Here is a 21,176-nt window from a genome sequence, read left to right on the forward strand (position 1 = left end):
GGGAAAAGTGGCAGAGGGAGAGGGAGACTCCTTGCAGAGCTTGATCCCAGGACCATATGAGCCGAAGGCAGACGCTTAACCAATTGAGCCACTCAGGCACCCTGTGCTCCCCAAAAACTTCACTACTAATAACCTACTGTTGACCAGAAGCCTCCCGAATAAATATAAAAGGAACAGTTGATTAACATATATTTTATGTTATACATATTATATACTGTATTCCTATAATAAAGCTAGAAAAAAGAAACTCATAAGGAAAAAAGTCATAAGAGAAATAAAATACTAGGCTGTAAAAACTCCATTTATAAAAATCCATGTATATGTAGTTCAAACTCATGTGTTTTAGAGGGCTTATGTTATCAGTGGACAAATTGAGAGAACTGTATTTCACATACCTTTCAAGCAATCATCATAAGCATCATTTTGCAGTAATGATGAAAGTAGCATCTGGAAATTTCTGTAACCACAACCCCAACCTTTGTCACCAAAAGATGAATGAAAGTGATCCACCCCTGTGGAAAGCCACACGCGTCTCACATCTGTGGCAGCATTCTGATAGTATCTATAAAGTGCTTCAATAATTCCTAAAATAAAAAAAAAGAAGATTTAGAAGGATAAGCTATCCTCTTCTATGGATAAGCTATCCTCTTCTATGGCTGTCTCATCTATTTCTAGTATCAGCCCCTCTCCACCCTCAAGTGCCCCATCTAAATCCTGTCAATTCCATCTTCTTTATCTTTTGACTGTTATAACCTTAGTTCATGTCTTTCTTGTTACTACTATGCAAGTTTTCCTGACACTAGCATGCTACTTACTTATTACACAGAATTGAAGCGGTTTACATCTTTCATTTCTGCACCTGCAAGGTGCACATAAAAGTATATTATTGAATGAATGTTATACTTGTCTATTATTATACATAGTGTTGGACATTATGCTCTCTGAAGCTCATCAATTTGCTCCCAATTTAAAACCTTTAGTAATGGGATCCCTGGGTGGCGCAGCGGTTTAGCGCCTGCCTTTGGCCCAGGGCGCGATCCTGGAGACCCGGGATCGAATCCCACATCGGGCTCCCGGTGCATGGAGCCTGCTTCTCCCTCTGCCTGTGTCTCTGCCTCTCTCTCTCTCTCTGTGTGACTGTCATAAATAAATTAAAAATATATATATAAAAAAATAAATAAATAAAACCTTTAGTAATTTCCTATTACCTATAGAATGGTTATAATCCATGGTATATGAAGCCCCACAGCAAGCTATCCTTTAATTTATCTTTTTCTCCAACCATTCTTCTTGCCATAATTTTGGCTGTCACCTAATGAATACATTAAATGTTATTTTGCCCATGGAATTTCTACTAACAATGTCTACTAAGCACTTTTTATATACCTAGCACTATGCTAAGTGCTAAGATACAAAAATATATATATAAAATATATATATATAAGGATATATATATATATGTATATACATATATATAACATTTTCCTTGAAATCTCATGGACTCAGACCATAGTAAGTACTATAATATGGATAAACAAGGTGTTAGGACAGAGTACATGTGATCCTGTCCTTTTGCCTCCTTCTGGTATACACTTCTTGTATTTTGAAATCCTACAGATACTCCACAGATCACATGCTCATGTCTTCATAGACCCTTTCCCTGATTCTAAAACCCAAACAAATCGGTCCTCTTTCCCCGAACACACACTGCATTTATTTGTTGTGCTCCTAGGTACTAGCCATATTCTGTCACAGGAGAACACAACAGTTTTGTGTATACTTTACTTCTCTACAGACTCTGTGAAGGTTGTGGGCAGGAAGGGCTGAACTGGGTAACCCATACCTTCTCAATAGGGAGATTCTCAAAAAGACAATCACTGAACTCTCACTTGAATGAGGGTAACTATGGGAAAATCAGTTTTGTCCTTAACAAGACAGAGCAAATAAGTCAAAACAATTAAATGAACCAAGAGTTGTAGCTGTGCCTAGCATATGAAAGAGAGAAATATATATAACCGTTTCCAAGGAATTTTGAAAGGTAAGATTTATAATCAAGAAAAAGAATAAAAGACTATGTAATTGATTAACTAAAAATGGTAGCATGGAATGGATACTTTAGAATTCAGAGAAAATAAATGTGAACTTCAGTATCAGAAACTTTGATGAAGAAAACAAGATTTGAGAGAGATCACTGAGAATGAGAGGGAAACCCCACCCCCCAAAAAAAGAAGTAATGAACATTCTAATATATGTTGGCATACTTATTACTAAGACAATGGTGCCTCACTGTCTAGGTAACACGGTCTTAGCAACCACATCATATAACTGCCAAAGAAAAAGTTCCTCATAATAGTATTTTTTATCCTTAGCCCCTCAATCTCTTTAAGATATTACCTAAGATGAAATCTATCTTTCGTTAAATTATAATCTATTGTTAAAAAGAAATAAGAGTAACTAATAGTTGCTTCAATTAACATTTGCATGACTAACAAAAATAAAAATCTTTGCCACACAATCACTGAATTCCAAAGCAGTTTATAAAAAGGACATAGTACATTACAGAGTAATATTCTTTAATCTTCTACAGATATATTAATATTCTATTATATATACTGTACCACATTCTATAGTAATTCTAAAACATATGCACAAATAGAAATTAAAGGGTGACATAAATTAAAATAGAAATTCTAGTATTTTCTTCCTGTACACCTTAATAAATCATATTCCACATCTCCTGGAATGCCCTATCTATCCCACAGAAACCTTTTTACATGGAGACCCTTGAAGAAGTATAAAGACAGCCTTCAGAAATACTCATGGGGTATGAAAATACATGGCATTAGGGAATTACAGATAAGTGGGGGAAAGTACAGAGTTGCTTTCCTTTCTTATTGCTTGCAGAGCAATTCCTTTCTTATTGCTTATTGCTATTCCTTTCTTATTGCTTATGTATAAGCAATAAGAACTTACAAGTGCTGTTATATATAAGAGGAAAAAATTAAATCCACACCTCCTCTTTCTCTCTCCTGTCTCATACAAATAAATTCCATGTAAATTAAAAGTAGAAATAGGAAATACAAAGTATAAATGTTTACAGAAAATATAAAGGAATATGTTTATGATCTTGAAGCTGGGGGATTTTCTTAAATTACTTAGGATATAAATAAAGACAAAGACTGAGAAATTTGATTATAATCAAATTTAAAATTCTAATTAAAGATATCATATACAAAATTTAAAGGCAAATTATAGATGTTGAAGAAAATATTTGTATTTCATGTAATCAACAGAATTGATGTCCTGAATATTGAAGGAACTCCCACAAACCAGATAAGAAAAAGATAACCCAATAGAGGACAGACAAAGGAAAGGAACAGGAAACTAACTCAGGAGTAATCAGGAAAATGCAAATTAAGTACTATATTCTTTCAAAAATGAGTGGCAAAAATTAAAAAATGTCACCATACAAAGTATGAGAATACAATGATGCAAATGTAGATTATGATCATTTTGGAAAATAATTCTGCAATAACCTTAACAAGGTTAGAGATGTATATTCCCTTTAACCTAGTATTTCCAGTTCTGAATGCATTACTAGAGAAACTCTTAAAAAAGACCTCTTCACAACAGGAACAAATTGAGCGTTGCTGGCAGGGAGATGGGTGGGGGGATGGGGCAAATGGTGATGGGCATTAAGGAAACAAACAAAATGACCTGTTCATAATTTCAGAGTAAGAAACTGGAAACAACCTAAATGTTTGTCAACATGAAAATAGGTAAATTAGTTGTGTGTGTTTTCTCACACAAGGAAATACTAGTATATACTAGAGTCAAAATGAATGAAGTACAGCTAAAAGAATCAACATATTTGAAGTACAGCTGTAAGAATAAACTGACCAAATGAAAAGAATATATAAAGAATATATAAAGTTTTATAAAGATCTCAGTGTCTAAAACTATATTAAAACAATATAGTAGCCACTATCTCAGTATGACTATTAAGCATTTGAGATGTGCTTGCCCAAATCTAAATATTCTGGAAAGTATAAAAAATACACATTGAAATTTGAAGAATGTACAAAGATTGCAAAATATTTCATTAATAGTTTTTAATATTGATTATATGTTGAAATAATAATATTATGGACATATGGGGTTTAAAATATTAAAATTCACCTCACTTTCTTTTCTGAATGTGACTATAGGAATTTAAAATTATATATTTGGTTCACTTATACTTCTATTACACAGCATTGATCTAGAACATAGTAAACAATAAAACTTATAAAAGGTTCATTTTCAAATGTCAAGTAAATGAACACAATATAAAAGTAAATTATTTTTAGGTGAACTATTTAATGTAAAAATAGAAGTGCAGAAGTTTCCAAAAAATACATTAAAAAGTTATTTGAACAGTCTCACCTAAAAGTATAAAAACTATGGATTATTAAAATTAAGCAAAATTCAAATAATCCTGATTATTACCTCACTGTTACATGAAGTACTAAAATAACAATTTTGATGTTTAAATACTTACCAGAAGTTTTTGTTTTTCCATCATCAATACCAATAGCTAGAGATTCCATCATATCAGCTTTTCTTCTATGAAATTCAGATGGATGCATTCTTCCCCTATTGACTTCTATCTCCATATTTCGTAGTTGCTGTTGTTTGTATCCTCCAGAGTTATCTAAACCATATTGTCTCTATCAAACATAAAAACAAAGGACTTAATTTTTATGTCCCTTTACCTCAATGAAGATGGAAATTTACTACAATTTGGAAATGTAATTTGAAACATTCTGGTGTATAGACTTTCATACAAGTCAATTCAAGATTTTTATTAGAGATAAATAACACACACACACACACACACACACACACACACACACAGAAACCCTGAGTTAATAAGAGCGTTTCTCTATAAACTACTACCATAGCAAGAGATTTGCTTTCTTTGTAGTTGGGAAAGTAAAGAATCCTGTCTTTCTACTAAAGGTACTGAAAAAGGCAGATGAGTTCTGAACATATCACTGATTTATTTAAGAAAGCTTGTCAGTTCTTATTTGGTTCCCAGGCTAGTCAATGAAGTTCTACTTAATCCATAATTCATTCAGGCAGTAACTCTATACAGTAAATTTTGTTTTTTTGTATACTGGATAGAGAATCTCAAATGTGTAACACAGCCTCTATGGAAAAAGTTTCTGAGATCTAAACAATTTGCAAAGTTACTTAACAAACTTCCTATTTAAATACTGGAAATCTTTTGTATTGATGATGTTCAAAATTATGCAAGACAGGGAAAATTTAGGAAAAGACAACTTTTTTTCTTCCTCTGAAAGTTGGTGGGAAAATACTTTGCAAATAAATGAATCACCAAGGAGAAAAATAGCCTAAATTAGATATTCCAAAATGAGAATTAGTCATGTGTAACATATCGGAGAAAAACTCAGAAGTAGGCCTGAGAAAATTATTTGTACAATGCACATTAGTATATTAAAGGTTTTGACAAATCTTGAAGTATACAAACCTGTTTAACTGAGTATTTTCAAACTTAATCATAAACCCTTTTTATTCAAACATAATCCTATTAGCACTTAGAAAGAGAGTATTTAGAAACTGTGAGCATTATTAGCACAGGTAACACCATAGTCCACAGCAAATTAGGACTGAGAAAAGTAGAAAAATCTATTAAAAATTTGAATGCACTAAAAATATATTAGGTGCTGCCAGTTTAATTTAGCAGATACCATCATCAACCTAAGATAAAAATCTCAAATATTATAAAAAATGCATTTTCCATTAAAAATGGGTCTTTAAAAATGCCTGAATTGCAATCACTAAAAGAACCTAACAGTCAGGAGAAATTAATTCAAAGTTTCTCTTTTAAGTATCTATACAAACACTTAAATTCTGAATCTTGGTTTCCTAATGTGCCCTATCAATTTAACATAGGTTTGAATCTAGGCTTTACCATTTAATACATCCCGAACCTGAACAAGTTACTAGTGCTCTGTCTCTACTTCCTCATCTGTCATGTAGGGAGTTGTTGTGAAGATTTTGAGATTCTATGTATGAAGTTCTTATCCCAGGAAATGACGAGTGAATACTATTATGAATTATAAAATGTAAATGTAAAAAAAGTATTTTATATACCAACAATGACAAAACTAATAGGCTGCAGTATTGACAGCATGTTTGAAAAATTAGAATTCTACCAAAGCAAAATACTGTAATTGTTTAATCTTTGTACCTGCAGCTTCTGAAATTCTCCCATTTCTTGTCGTGCTTCTTCAGATCTCCTCTTTCTGTCTTCTTCTTGTTGAAGTTGGTGAGCCAATTCCAGATCTCGAGAACACTGTACTCTATTTATGCCTATTAGATATCAGTTTAGAATAAAATAACAACTGTATTCAAATCTCATTATATGTTAACTCCTGTTTTTTAAATGAAGTAAATGCCATTATTTTGGTATTTATTCATGACTATGATGTCATGAAAATACAGTTTCTAGCAGAACTTGAACAGTTTCTATCATGGTACCACCTCCACTTAAATCACTAGTACTTACTGAGTAGGTAGGCTGTGACAAGCATTTTTCATTAATTATCTCATTTGATCATTATAACAACCTTAGGAAGTTAGGTATTATGTACTAAGGAAACCAGAACTTTGAGATATTAAGTAATACTCTTAATTAGCAAAAAAGGAAAACTGGCTTTTAAAATAAACCGGTGGGAGAAAAGAAAATAATAGAGGGCATAAAAATATGTTTGCAAAGTCCAGCTTAATTACAGTCTGGTCTCAAACAAATAGTACAACTTTGCCACATGTTGCCCTGTTTTCTCTCTACTCAATACCCTGCAGATCCATTAGCTAGTGGCTTCTGGCCAGGATCTTGTCTCCCTGACTTCTAATTTGATATCTGAATTATGTATCTGGATATTCTTTTTTCCTTCCAAATCTCTCAGTCTATACTACATCTTCCTATTGGTCCCCATTTCCACTGCCGGAGATAAGCAATTTACAACTGATTTTTAGCGTACTTCTGACGCTATCTACAGTGATTTACTCAGGCCATACCTTCCATTATTTACCACAGGCTTATAGAATAATTTATGTACCCCTACAAAGCCTATCATAAACAAAAGAGTTATCAGACATTCAGCTTCAGAGGGTTTTTTTTTCCACAGTAATTAGTAGAAAATCACTGGAGCAGAGGACTGTTCATCTTTGCTCCAGGGATTCTCATTTTGAGATTAGGCTGAGTGAGCAAGGAATATTGTCCATGAAGATCCTATTCCTTGTACTGACAGTAAGTACTAGGATCAGTAATAGAGGACACTCAAGACCCCTGAATTATTAGGAGATTTCAATGTACCTTAAGAAAATGAAGCCCAGTAGAACACAATTGGTTTCTCTTAGGGTCTACTTTATATTGTTTCATTGGGACTCTGAAACTCACAGGATCTTTCCACTTCTAAGGCACCACAATGATTTTTTAATCAACACCACTACTCAAAGACATAGGGGACAGAGAAAAAAATTGTACAGAGTCACTTACAAAACTAGTAAGTGATAATATAATATCTGGGCAAATATAAGATACTGGGCAAACTGGAAATGAACTTGAAAAACATTTAAATCATAAAGTTCACGTATTTTTAAAAAATTGTATGTGTCATATGGCAGCTTCCTAGCTCATCAACTTTTGCTGACCTGATGCTAACTTCTAGCTGCTGAAATAGCCTCAACTTCATCAAACATATTTCTTAAATTGTACCATATTTCACTGTCTTCTAAATATTGGTATTTTGGGGCAAAACTCTGGGGTACACACCACTAGTTTAGTTGCTGGTCACAGCAATTCCTACACAACTTTTCTGTGAAACAACTTCTAAAAAGAAGTTGAAGGGAGGGCAGCCCCAGTGGCGTAGCGGTTTAGCGCCGCCTGCAGCCCGGGGTATGATCCTGGAGACCGGGATCGAGCCCCACATCTGGCTTCCTGCATGGAACCTGCTTCTCCCTCTGCCTGTGTCTCTGCCTCTCTCTCACTCTCTCTGAATAAATAAATAAGTACATCTTAAAAAAAAAAAAAAAAGTTGAAGGGACATCAGAATTCTTTAAAGGTACAAATTTATTTTTAACTGGCATGCTTTGTTCTCTCTATATCACTACTCTAAAGATTCAATATATTCTAGGCAGCAGAAATTACATCACGAGATTCTTATTTTTAAACACATCAACATACCTTGTCCAAAGTTGCTTTCTTCTAAATGTAAGTCAACATGCTCCTGAAGAATATGGTAATTTGTACAGATGAGCCCACACATAGGACAGTCATACAGTGGTTGATCATGGTCTGTTTTGGAGATATAATTTAGTTGGTTTAAGATTTTTTCACCTGAAGTCAAAGATTGTCTACTGCCCAATAACCAATTAAATAAGTAAAAGCTCTTTATAGTTGGATTTAAAGCTATTTTCTACTTCTAGAGTCAAAATGGAAGGCTGAACATAAGCACAAATCTCTTACCGCTATAATAAAAGAAAAAAATTAATAATAAACAGTTGGATCTGTAGTCAAAGCAAGAAAAGTATAAAGGAAAATTAAAATGATAAGTAGGGGCCAGTCTATGCATGAATTTTAGGGACTAAATTGTCAGCACCCTCCCTCCAAACCTGAGTGGTGAGGTGCAAAATTCAGCATAAAGCTTTCAGCATAAAGCTTGGAACTGGGATCACACTGCCTAGTTGGGAGCAGGAGATCAAAGTGCTGTATTCACCAAGCAGCACTGTACGCAGACAGGTGCAGCCTGCGCAGGAAAGAAGCTGCACCCTCTGCATGACCAAGAATTGACTGATATTGTGCACAGAAGAGGGACACAGAACACTGAGCTGAGCAAGCCATACATGTAAGGCCTGGTCTGGAAATGGAATAACCATATTTAGAAAGTAGCTGAGACTGCTATGTAGCTTTTATTTCTACAAAGTGAATGTGACTGGTCTCATTTTAGGTGGATCGGGTGACCTTATAATTGAACTAAATCAATCTGATATGTTTGGTGAGAGGCTACAATCAAAAGATTTAAAATGAGTTGATATATCCTATGGTGGTGAAAATGGAAACCAAGCCATTGAGTTATCTACTGTTGTTCTTTCAAGGTAAAATTCATTCAAAAAGAGAAATTAATTCAACACTTTGGTGAAAATTAGCCAGGACACAGACAAGTACTGTTTTGGAGCTGACGATACACTAAAGGCTTTGGGATGGGAGCTGTAGAGATTCTAACAGTTTATGAAAATCTGGATTCAATGAGAAATGTTCTTCATTGCCAAGGCACAGAAGAGAACATTCTCTATCTAACTGTAGAATAGGAGAAGGATAAATCTCATTTCACTGACAGGACAGGAACATGAACTGCTTAAAACTATGTCCCTGATAGAATGGTTTGCTCACAACTCTAAAAAATTTGGAGCTACATTGGAAATTGTCACAGGTAAGTCATACAAAAGATCCCAGTTTGTGAAAGCATTCAGTGGAGTTGCAAGTATCTTGCAATACTGAGTTGATTTCCATGGAATGGAATACCAAGGAGGAGATAATGAATTTTTTTTTTTTTTACCTTGATGACTAGTAGGCAGTTGACATGGGCCCCACAAAACTGTACCACACCCTCTAGCAGCCAACTCAAGGAACATACCCCACTGGCTACTGAAAACAAAACCAAAACAAAACCAGGCCCGACCCTACACGTGGCTGTCATGGTGTCAACACTGCAGTCTTCAACTAAGTTCTTAAATGATATTTCCCAAAATGAAATGTAAAAAGAAAATGATCTCCCAAAGCCCACTGCTAAACATAAAAATCCAAACCCACAGTCTCCAAAAGCTGTGGGAAAACTGCAAAAGTTATAACATACACAAAATGGGAATACCAGAAGGGTGAAAGGAACAAAGTTTTAGAGCAATAATGTCTGAGAATATCGCAAGTTAATGTCAGACATCAAACTATAGATCTTGGAAGCTCAGAAAATACCAAGCACAGTAAATATTAAAAAAAACTACATCTAGGCACATCATATTCAGACTTCAGAAAATCGAGGATAAAAAACCTTGAAAGAAGCCAGAAGGAAAAACACCCTACCTATACAAGAACAAAGATAAGAATTACATACAACTTCTCAGAAGTGATTCAGGTAATAAGAGAGAGGAGTGAAATATTTCACTTTTCCAGAAGGAAAAAAACCCCATCAACCTAAAATTTTATACCAATCAAAATTATCCCTCAAAAGTGAAGGAAAAGAAAGAACTTCTCAGACAAAATTGAGGGAAATTGTTGCAAGTAGACTTGCCATGCAAGAAATGTTAAATTCTTCAGAGAGAAGGAAAATGGTATTGGTCAGAAACATGGATATCCATAAAGGAAGAGTATCAGTGAAGAAACAGGAAATAGTAAAATAAAACTTTTATTTTTCTCATTGATATAAAAGTTTATTCAAATAAAAATAGAAACAATGTATTCAATTATGTGGGTGTGTGTGTATATATACATATATATGTATGTGCTTACATTTACTTGAAATGAATGACAGCAATGACACAAGGGATGGGGAGGAATTAGGAATAAATATCTTATTATTATAAGATCTGTACTCCTACAGTGATACAGTGTTATTCAAAAGTAGACCTGGAGTAGTTATTAACATACACTGCAAATTCTAGGCCAAGCACTAAAAAAAATAAGAACAAGTTTAATTAATATGTTAAGAAAGGAAGAGTAGTGAGCAAGTGACATCTCTTGCCTAGTATTAGGAGTAGAAGTCCAAATGCATCTTGATATCAGAATCACCAAGGAAAACATAATGCAGTCAAGTACTGGAGAGAACCCTTTACTCAAAGTAAACACAGAGAAACACACAGAAGAGAAAGAGCAAGATAACCTTCAGTATTAGACATTAGCCTGCCATGACCAATAGGTCTCTTCTAGCAGCCAATATACGGCAATTGGTCTGTACACACCTCTCTTGTGCCACAATATGAAGGATGTCATCCCCTTCTGGCAGAGGATGCCATCCCACCTCTGGCAGAAGATAAATCCAGCAGTAAGGCTGGTTCGGGTGCCAGATGACACAAGTGGTTACACAAAACAAAGGAGTATACCTTATTGCCTGAAACAGGGAAAAATATTTCCAAACACAGGCTGTGAGGACTCTATCTCTTGATAAGGAAGTGTTCCAGACCCAAGGCTCATTCCTATATAGCCAAATAGGGTCAAAAGACTACACGCATGTCTGTTTTTCCCAATAGAAAATGAAATCATATGAGAGGCTCAATTAAACCATAAAAGACAGAAAAAAAGTAGAAGACAAAAAAGCTAAGAACAAGGGCAACAAATAGAAAACAATAACAAATATCCAACTATAGAAATAGTCACTTTAAACATCTCTGGTCTAAACACACCCATTAAAAGACAGATTATCAGAGTGGAGCAAAGTACAAGACCTACCTATATGCTGTCTATAAGAAATTATATTTTAAATATAAATACACATATAGAGGGATGCCCGGGTGCCTCAGTTGGTTAAGCGTCCAACTCTTGTTTTGATCTCATGGGTTGTTGAGATGGAGCCCTGTGTGAGCTCCACACTCCGTGGGGGATATACTTGAAGATTCTCTTCTTAAGCCCCTCCCCCCTGCCAAATAAATGAATAAATCTTTAAAAAAAAAAAAAAACACATATAGATTAAAAGTAAAGGGATGGAGAAAGATACATCATGCTAACACTACCCAAAACCAAAACCAAAGAACCAGGAGTAGCTATATTAATTTCAGAGAGGGCAGATTTCTGAATAAGGAATGTTTTACCCAGGATAATGTTACTACATAATGACAAAGGGTTCAATATTCCAAGAAGACACAATAATCCTTAGTGTATATGAGCCTAACAGTTTTTTTTTTGGTAAATATTTTATTTATTTAATCATGAGAGACAGAGAGAGAGAGAGAGAGAGAGGCAGAGACACAGACAGAGGGAGAAGCAGGCTCCATGCAGGAAGCCCGACGTGGGACTCAATCCCAGGACTCTAGGATCAGGCCCAGGGCTGAAGATGGTGCTAAACCGCTAAGCCACCCAGGGATCCCCGTAACAGAGTATTAAAACACATGAGGCAAAAATTAATAGAACTATAAGAAGAAACAGATGAATCTGCTATTATACTGTTAGAGAATTTTTTTTTCAGTTAGAGAATTTTTAACCTTCTCTTTTAGAAGTGGACAAATCCAGTAGGCAGAAAATAAGGATATAGTTTGACTCAACGGTACCATCAATCAACTGGATATAATTGATATGACAACAGCAGAATACACATTCTGCTTAAGCTCATATAAAATATAAAATATTCACCAAGACAAACCACATTCTAGGCCATAAAACATAATCTAGGCCATTAAACCTTAAGAAATTTAAAAAATTAAAGTCAAACAATGTCTGCTCTCAGAGTACAAAGGAAATAAAAATTAACAAAAAGAGCCGAAAAATCCCCAAATACTTGGAGATTAAACATACATCTAATTAATGTATCAAATCTCAAGAGAAATTTTTAAATATTTTAAACTAAATGAAATTAAAGTACAACTTAAAATTTATGCAATGCAGCAAAAGCACTGCTTAGAAGGAAATTTGTAACACTGAATGAATGTATCAGAAAAGAAGAAAGATAATCATCTAGGTTTCCACTTCAGGAAACTAGAAAAAGAACAAGTTAAATCCAAGATAAGCAGAAGAAATTTTTTTAAAAAATGAGCAGAAATAAATGAAACTGAAAACAAAAAATCAAGAGAAAACCAATGAAACCAAAAGCAGAAGAATTTTTTTAAAAAAATGAGCAGAAATAAATGAAACTGAAAACAAAATATCAAGAGAAAACCAACGAAACCCTGGCCAAACTAAAAAGAAAAAAGAGAACACTGATTGTTAACACCAGAAGTAAAAAGGAGAAGATTATTACATGTCCTATGTACATTCCAAAGATAATAAAGTTATATTATGAATTAGGTCACAAATTTGTAAACTAGATGAAATGGACCAATTCCTTGAAAGACACAATCAGGTAAATTAATACCACCACCACTACCCCAAAAACAACAACAACAACAACAACAACAACAAAAACAAACCCTAGGTAAAAACCTAATAAAATATATAACAAGATATACATGAGAAAAAATATACAAAATTCTGATGAGAGAAATCAGTAAACAACTAAGTTGAGAGATATTTCTTGTTCATGATAGGAAGACTCAATATTGCCACAATATCTATTCTTCCCAATTTGATCTATAGATCCAAGGCAATCCCAATAAAAAAAATCCCAGCAAGTTATTTGGTGGCTATCAACAAACTGATTCTAAAATGTATATAACGAGGCAAACTATCTAGAATAACTAACTTAATATTGAAGAATAAAGCAAAGGACTGGTTCTACCTGACTTCCAAGACACTATAAAGCTACGGTACTGAAAAAAAGAACAAAGAGATCAATGAAACAGAACAGAGAGCCCAGAAATAGACTTATAGCCCAGTCAATTAATCTTTGACGAAGCAAAGGCAGAATTATGGAGGAAAGAAAATTTTTCAACAAATGGTGCTGGCACATGTGGACATCAAAATACAAAGAAAATGAATCTAGACTCGGAATTTAAATCCTTCACAAAAGTGACTTGAATATGCAATACATGTACTAAAGATCTGTTATCCAGGGATCCCTGGGTGGCGCAGCGGTTTAGCGCCTGCCTTTGGCCCAGGGCACGATCCTGGAGACCCGGGATCGAATCCCACATCAGGCTCCCGGTGCATGGAGCCTGCTTCTCCCTCTGCCTTTGTCTCTGCCTCTCTCTCTCTCTCTCTCTGTGACTATCATAAATAAATAAAAATTAAAAAAAAAAAGAGATCTGTTATCCAAAATATACAAAAAACCTCTTCAAAATCAACAATAAGAAAACCAAAACCAGATTAAAATGTGGCTGAAGACCTTCATAGATATTTTACCACAGAAGATATACTGATGGTTAAGTAACCACACAAAAAGAGATTCATGCTACGTTTATGAGATAGCACTTTAAATTAAGACAAAAAATAAATTAAGATGAGATACTACAATACAAATATTAGAATAGCCACAATCTGGAACACTGACAATACCAAATGCTGGTGAGGATATGGAGCAAGAGGAAATCTCATTCACTGCTGAAAGAGCTTGGCAGTTTCTTATTAGAACTAAACACACCATATTATACAATCCATTAATCACATTCCTTGCTATCTACTCAAATGAATCGAAAATTTCTGTCTGTATAAAAATCTACACATGGATGTTTAAAGCAGCTTTATTCCTAAATGCCAAAACCTGGAAACAACCAAGATGCTTTTCAGTAGGTGAATAGATAAATACACTGTGGTATGTCCAGACAATGGAATATTATTCAGCCCTAAAAAATGAACTACCAAGCCACAAAGACATGGAGAAAACTTAAATGCATATTACTAAGTGAAAGAAACCAATCTGAAAAAGCTATATACTGCATGATTCCCAATGACATTGAAAAAAGCAAAAATAGAGATAGTAGAAAGATCTGTGATTGCCCCAGAAGTTAGGGTGGGGGAGTGGTGACTAGGTGGCGCACACAGGATTTTTAGAGAAGTGAAACTATTCTGCATGATAACTAAAATGGTGGGTAATTGTTATTACACATTTGTCAAATCCTATAGAACATACAACACCAAGAGTGAACCTTAATGGAAACTATGACTTTGGGTGACAATGATGGGTCAGAGTAGGTTCACTGATTATAAAAAAAAAAATGATTATCACTTGGACAGTTATTGATAGTGGAGGAGGCTGTGAATATATGAGGACAGTGGGCACGTGGGTATTCTCTGTACTTTCTACTTAATTTTACTGTGAACCTGAAACTGCTCTAAAAAATGACATTCATTAGTTAAAAAAAAAAATGAATCTAGATACTCCTTACACTTAAAAAAAAAATTAACTCTAATGAACCACAGACTTAAATGTAAAATTCAAAGCTACAAAACTTTTAGAAGATAACATAGGAAAGATGACCTTGGATTTGGTGATGAATTTTTAGATATGACATCAAAAGCACAATCCATGAAAGATCAAGTAAGTTGTGCTTCATTAAAAGTCAAAACTTCTGCTCTATGAAAAACACTGTTAAGAGAATGAAAAGACAGGCTCCAGATTGGAAGAAATATTTGCAAAATAACTAACATCACAGAGTGTGTTTTCTGATCATAAGGGAGTCAATCTCAGAACCACAGAAAACCAGAGTCCAATACAGTTCAGATGCCATCGGGCTGGTGGTAAATAAAAGCATGCCCTCTGAAAAATGGACTCTGAGTGTATTCCTCCTCAGAAAGGTTCTAAAACTACTCTCAATGTAGTTGAAACATTAACTGAATCAAAATTCTTTTCCATAATTATATTCTTAGATTGCAATAATAGCAAATGAACAATGTTATAAACTGTATTTAAAAAACACATTTGCAGGGTAGCCTCGGTGGCTTAGCAGTTTAGCGCCGCCTTCAGCCCAGGGCGTGATCCTGGAGACCCGCGATCGAGTCCCATGTCGGGTTCCCTGCGTGGAGTCTGTTTCTGCCTCTCTCTCTCTCTCTCTCTCTAATAAATAAATAAAATCTTAAAAAAAAAAAACCACATTTGCAGTAATCTGATTTATAAACCAATTTTTAGGACACCATATATTAAACTGAGACTACGGTTTTATTACATAAAATGAACATCTTACCTTCTGATGGAGTGTCTAAAAGATTGGCATGCTTCGTTTTCACATGATTTTCCATATCTTGACTGCAATCTTCTATTCTTCCACAGAATGGACATTCGGGAGGACTATACACTGTTTCATAAATTGATCCTTTTATTTTAGATAGGTCACACTCTTTCTCCCTACTTTTAAGGAATTTTCTAGATTCAGTTAAGTTCTCCGAATAGGCTTTATGTTTTAAAGTGTCATCACTAGGCAGGCTTTGAGGTGAAGTTTTTGGATGATTAGATGCACAAGCTGAATGGACACTAGAATTAACTTCCATTCTACACTGCAAGGTGTTGTCCTTCCTGTTATCTGAAGTTCTAATTTGTATCGTATTGATCCTTTCAAAGCTTCTTTCTAGTTCATTTTGCTCAAAGTGAGCAGTTTCAATATGAAAACACATTTCATCATAATTCACACCTGACAACTTGCAAAATGGACATATAACTTCATTTTCCATGTGCACAATTAGAAGGTGAGCCTTCATGTCTGGTTCTGAGGTTACTGTTTCACCACAAATATCACAAGAAAGCATAGTACATCCGGTAGCTAGAAAAGAACATAATATTATTTTAAGTTTGAAAGGCCGAAGAGAAATGCATTCTATAAAATAATCTGAAACAAAGTTTTAACAAATATTTAAAACTGGATTATTTTGGTGATAGTCTGATGTACTTAACTATTCCTCAAATGTACACACCTCATTTTATAAATCTCAACCAAACTTTCTCTACTGAATTTTAAGTTTATGGTTTCAACAAAATAAAGGCGATAATAGTTCAACTTAAAAATAAATAGCTTTTAAAATGTTTAGAAAAGTGTGTCTCGTCTGAGGTAGAGAAAAAAAAATAATGTTCATAAAATTTCCCAAGTAAGACAAGTCAGTTATGAGAAAACTATAAGAAGAAATCTTATTAACTGATCTAAATACCGAAACTTAAAGTTGTTAACAATGGGGAGTGTAAATAAACACATCTTGGTACAGGAGTTAACAGTTAAAGAGCTTCAGATGGGTTGCCTGTGTGGCTCAGTTGTTGAGCATCTGCCTTTGGCTCAGGTCATGATCCTGGAGTCCCAGGATCGAGCCCCACATCGGGCTCCCGGCATGGAGCCTGCTTCTCTCTCTGCCTCTCTCTGTGTCTCTCATGAATAAATAAATAAAATCTTAAAAAAAAAAAAAGAGCCTCAGATTTATCAAAGTAATTTAAGTAACATTATTGTCATCCCATACGGAGGATTTGTCAGGTCACCAAAGCCAGAAAATGGTCAGCCAAAATGCTAACCCAGTTGGGCTCCAAACGCTGTTTTCTTGACGGAAAGAAAGAAAAAACAAACAAACAAACAAACAAACAAAACAGAGTAACCATGGTAGGAAAGAGCACCGATTCTAGAACCAACTGGATTACAAACTCAGGTTTCAAAATGTTACGTAAAACAATCGCATCCACGTCTTTGAGGTTCGGTCTATAAAATGAATTGTACCAAAAATCTGCAGTCACTTTAGGGTTTTATGGACTAAGAAAGCACTGGGTACCGACAAAAGGCGCTTTTTGTTAAGAATCCTTAGAAAGCAACCACAGCCACAAACTTCCTACATCGTTCAGCCAAGGGCTACTTGAAAACAAACAGGAAGGGCGGCCCGGGTGGCTCAGAGGTTTAGCCCCCGCCTTCGGCCCAGGGCCTGATCCTGGAGGCCAGGGTTCGAGCCCCGCGTCGGGCTCCCTGCATGGAGCCTGCTTCTCCCTCTGCCTGTGTCTCTGCCTCTCTCTGTGTCTCACATGAATAAACAAAGTTTTTTTAAAAAAATGTGAAAACAAGTTTCTGACTCTAGAAGGAAATTCTCCCAACCCACCAAGGGTAAGAACGTCACGCCCAGTTTCTTCTCTTCCCGGGGCCAGACAGCGGCGGGCTCGGAGTGGGGGATGGGGGATGGGGGATGGGGGACGGGGGACGGGGGACGGGACCGCAGGTTCCTACCCGCCCGAAGGTCCGGCCGCGGCGGCACTGCCCCAGGCTTAGCTTCCTCTTCGGGTCCGCCGCCGACGCCGTCCGGCTCTCCCGCACAGAAGGGCCCGTCCAAGGAAGAACCGACGCAGGCCCTCCCTACACCCAGAGATTCTCAGTTAACCAAGAAAAGAATCAGCGCCTCCAAAACACTCGAAATTCCATCACCACATTCAAAGAGCCTTTTCCTCTGTCCCCGCCTCCCGGAAGGAAAAGCCTCCCAGCCTGCACTGCTCCACGCTTCTCGGGGTCGTGGTGTCTTCTGGGAGTCGTAGTCTTTTGTATCCTCCGTTCAGGATGCTGACTACTAACGTACTAGGAGAGGCGCAGGAGGCTCTGAGAATTTCCAGAATGAAATCCTACGACGGTTTGTTTGTTTGTTTGTTTGTTTGTTTGTTTGTTTGTTTGTTTGTTTGTTTGTTTAGAACGATTGCAAGGACCACAGGAGGATGGTGTTTAGAAGCAGCCCAGGCTCTCGTGTATCTCAGGGGGCTTTGACTCCCTCCTGTAGAGAGGGAATCGCCTTCTCTCAGGCCCTGGAAATGTAGTCATCCTTCTTCTCTCCACTATCCTACCAATGCATTAGCCAAAATGGCAAATATGCTCTCCTTCCCGCATATTAAACTTGGGAGTATCCAATCCTCTCAGGACTTTCACCCTCATACTTTACACGACTCACACAAATGCAAGGAGATATATATATATATATCTATATATACACACAAGTTCATGGCACTATTCCTTAAATTTTTTTGTACCATGAGTAGTTAAAAGCTGAAAACAACCTGAATATCCACAACGGAAGACTGGATATATTATGATATTTTCCTATAAGGGAATTTAGAGTTCTTAAGATGATTTTGTACCTCTAGATTTGTTGATAGGCAAATATATCCATGTCAGGTTTCTGAATAAACATTTAAATAAAAAATATCTCTAGTGCAATTCTATTTATGTAAAACTGCCTTTGAGTGTATGTGTGTTTTTGTTTGTGAATAAAGAAGGCTGAAGGCATATACTCCCAAATATTACTAGCAGTTGTCTCTTTTTAATAGGTTTTGAGGTATTCTCATTACACGAGTCCACAATGCCCTAGGGCCTGACTACCACGGTATATCAATAAAGGGCTTGTGATGCTACCATGTGCCAAAATCCAAACTGCTCTAGTTGGAAGATGACTAAGACAAGTTCTTGCCTCCAGGTTACAAGATGACATGCATCTTATTTTTAGGCCTCAGTTGTCATTTCATTCGATAAATATATAATGAGTGTATATTCGAAATGCATTTCGCTTGGAACTAGGGCTGCAGCAGTAACCAAAATATTCAAAATGCAGGCTATTTGAAGCTTACACGCTCTTGAGGCAGAGAAAAGCAAGTTAAACGAACTGATCGTGATAAGTGCTATGGGGAAAATAAAACTGGGTTATTTATAGGTAGTACTAACATAGTTAGAAAAGGTCTATCTGAGGAGCTGAGTGTGCTGCTAAATTTTGCACCAACAGAAGGTAGAACATTCAGGGCAAAGAAAATAAGAGCAAAGGCTGTAAGACTGAAGGAAAAAGAACATTTGTAGCCTAAGTGTAATGTTCTAGAAGGAAGAGTGGTGGGGATCCCTGGGTGGCTCAGCGGTTTAGAGCCTGCCTTCAGCCCAGGGCGTGATTCTGGAGTCCCAGGATCAAGTCCCACATCGGGCTCCCTGCATGGAGCCTGCTTCTCTGCCTCTCTCTCTCCCCCTCTCTCTCTAATGAATAAATAAAATCTTTAAAAAAAATTAGAAGGAAGAGTGGTTACTATGGGACGTCAGAGTTGTGGGCAGGGGCCAAATAATGTAGGCTTTTGTAGAAAACTATTAGAATACTTAAATAGGAGAGTGGCATAATCTGATAATGTACAGTATATCTGGGGTTTTGTGCTTCAATATGGCAGACTAACCATGTACATTTATATTCCCTGCCTCTCAAAATCTACTAAAATGACTTAGAAGAATAAAAATAATAAAAGTAAATGCTAATGAGATTTTAGCAACATTTAAAAGCTAGAAAAAGGACAGATGAGTAGTAACTAACTTGGCTAAGAAGTCAACAAAAACTAATCAATTTAAACAAAAGAATTCTGGAAATGTTCACAAATTAAAGACTAGATACTCCTGAAAAACATACTAAAACTGGGCCTGAAGAGAGGAATAGTCTGCTGAAAAGTCTGAATAAGGAGCAGTTAGAACCCCACTTCCGGATTTCCTCCATAACCAGGGTGCCAAGTTACCTTTCCTTTTAAGACAGAAGGCTACAGGTTTGATTTCATGAAGAAACTGAATCAGAAAGACTATAAAGTCAGAAATGCACAGCTAAGAGGGGTGTCAAGGTGTTACACTATAAGTGGGTAATAGTGAAAGCTAAATACTGAATTATGAGGCCATTTTAACCCCCATCACATTCTGATGTCTGATATGTGCCCTCCAGACAGGAAATTAAAAGATTCTTCTCCAGGGAAAATCACTGGTCTGAGAGAAAAGATCTACAGATAAAGGCTTTTAGATAGTTCTCCAATGAAACAGCCAAAGTCTCATGTTATTACTCTGTAGGGAGGCCAATAATGGGCAAGTAAACCCTCGTCTGATAACCAAGTTTACAGTAGTTTTCTTTAGTGTCTCACTCTTAAATATGAATAGATGCTCAACGATCACCAAGCATTAGTGTATGGTGGTGGCAGGAAAGATGAAACCCAATACGATCATAAAGGAGAAGAACTGGGCAGCCCGGGTGGCTCAGCGGCTTAGCGCTGCCTTTGGCCAGGGCCTGATCCTGGAGCCTCGGGATCGAGTCCCACATCGGGTTCCCTGCATGGAGCCTGCTTCTCCCTCTGCCTGTGTCTCCGCCTCTCTCTCTCTCTCTCTCTGTCTCTCATGAATAAATAAATAAAATCTTTAAAAAGAAAAGAAAAAACTGTGAAGCATCAGAGACAATGAATGAAAAAGAAAAAAGTACTTTAAGGAAACCACAATTAATATCTTCAGAGAGACAAAAAAAAAGATATTTAATTCCTGATTCAAAAATAGGAAATAGCTCTTGGGATTAAAAATACAATAGCAGAATTTAATAATACAATAGCAGAATCTATCTACCTCTCAATCTATCTATCTCAACCTACCTCTATCTATCTATCTATCGTCTATCTATCTATCTATCTATCTATCTATCTCTATTTCAATCCAGAGCTGGAAGATAAGCCAAGAAATTTTTCAGCAAACAGAACAAGATAGAAAACAGGATCTTCATAGGGGCAGAAATGATGTGTTCTTTATCTTCTATATTCCGTGCC

The 21,176-nt window shown here is 36.1% G+C and overlaps 1 protein-coding gene and 1 pseudogene across 4 annotated transcripts in view; one reads left to right on the forward strand and one right to left on the reverse strand.

The window, feature by feature from the left end:
- The window catches only part of ZUP1 (zinc finger containing ubiquitin peptidase 1), a 41,633-nt gene extending 23,556 nt beyond the window's left edge, over nt 1-18,077 (reverse strand). The window contains exons 1-6 of one of the 4 annotated variants that reach the window (XM_072831573.1): nt 17,830-18,077; nt 15,829-16,401; nt 8,255-8,365; nt 6,257-6,378; nt 4,541-4,709; nt 396-584 (exon numbers count right to left, since the gene is read on the reverse strand). In XM_072831573.1, the coding sequence (XP_072687674.1) occupies nt 396-584; nt 4,541-4,709; nt 6,257-6,378; nt 8,255-8,365; nt 15,829-16,387 (1,150 nt within the window). In that variant the 5' untranslated portion in view covers nt 16,388-16,401; nt 17,830-18,077. Of the gene's footprint in view, nt 1-395; nt 585-4,540; nt 4,710-6,256; nt 6,379-8,254; nt 8,366-15,828; nt 16,402-17,135; nt 17,154-17,829 lie in introns of those variants that run through there. The other 3 variants (XM_072831571.1, XM_072831572.1, XM_072831574.1) reach the window with 3 other exon arrangements.
- Nucleotides 8,616-9,631, forward strand: LOC140608603 (eukaryotic peptide chain release factor subunit 1 pseudogene; annotated as a pseudogene).
- Nucleotides 18,078-21,176: the final 3,099 nt, after the last annotated feature.

The sequence above is a fragment of the Canis lupus genome, chromosome 1 (genome assembly GCF_048164855.1).
Source record: "Canis lupus baileyi chromosome 1, mCanLup2.hap1, whole genome shotgun sequence".
Lineage (NCBI taxonomy): Eukaryota > Metazoa > Chordata > Mammalia > Carnivora > Canidae > Canis > Canis lupus.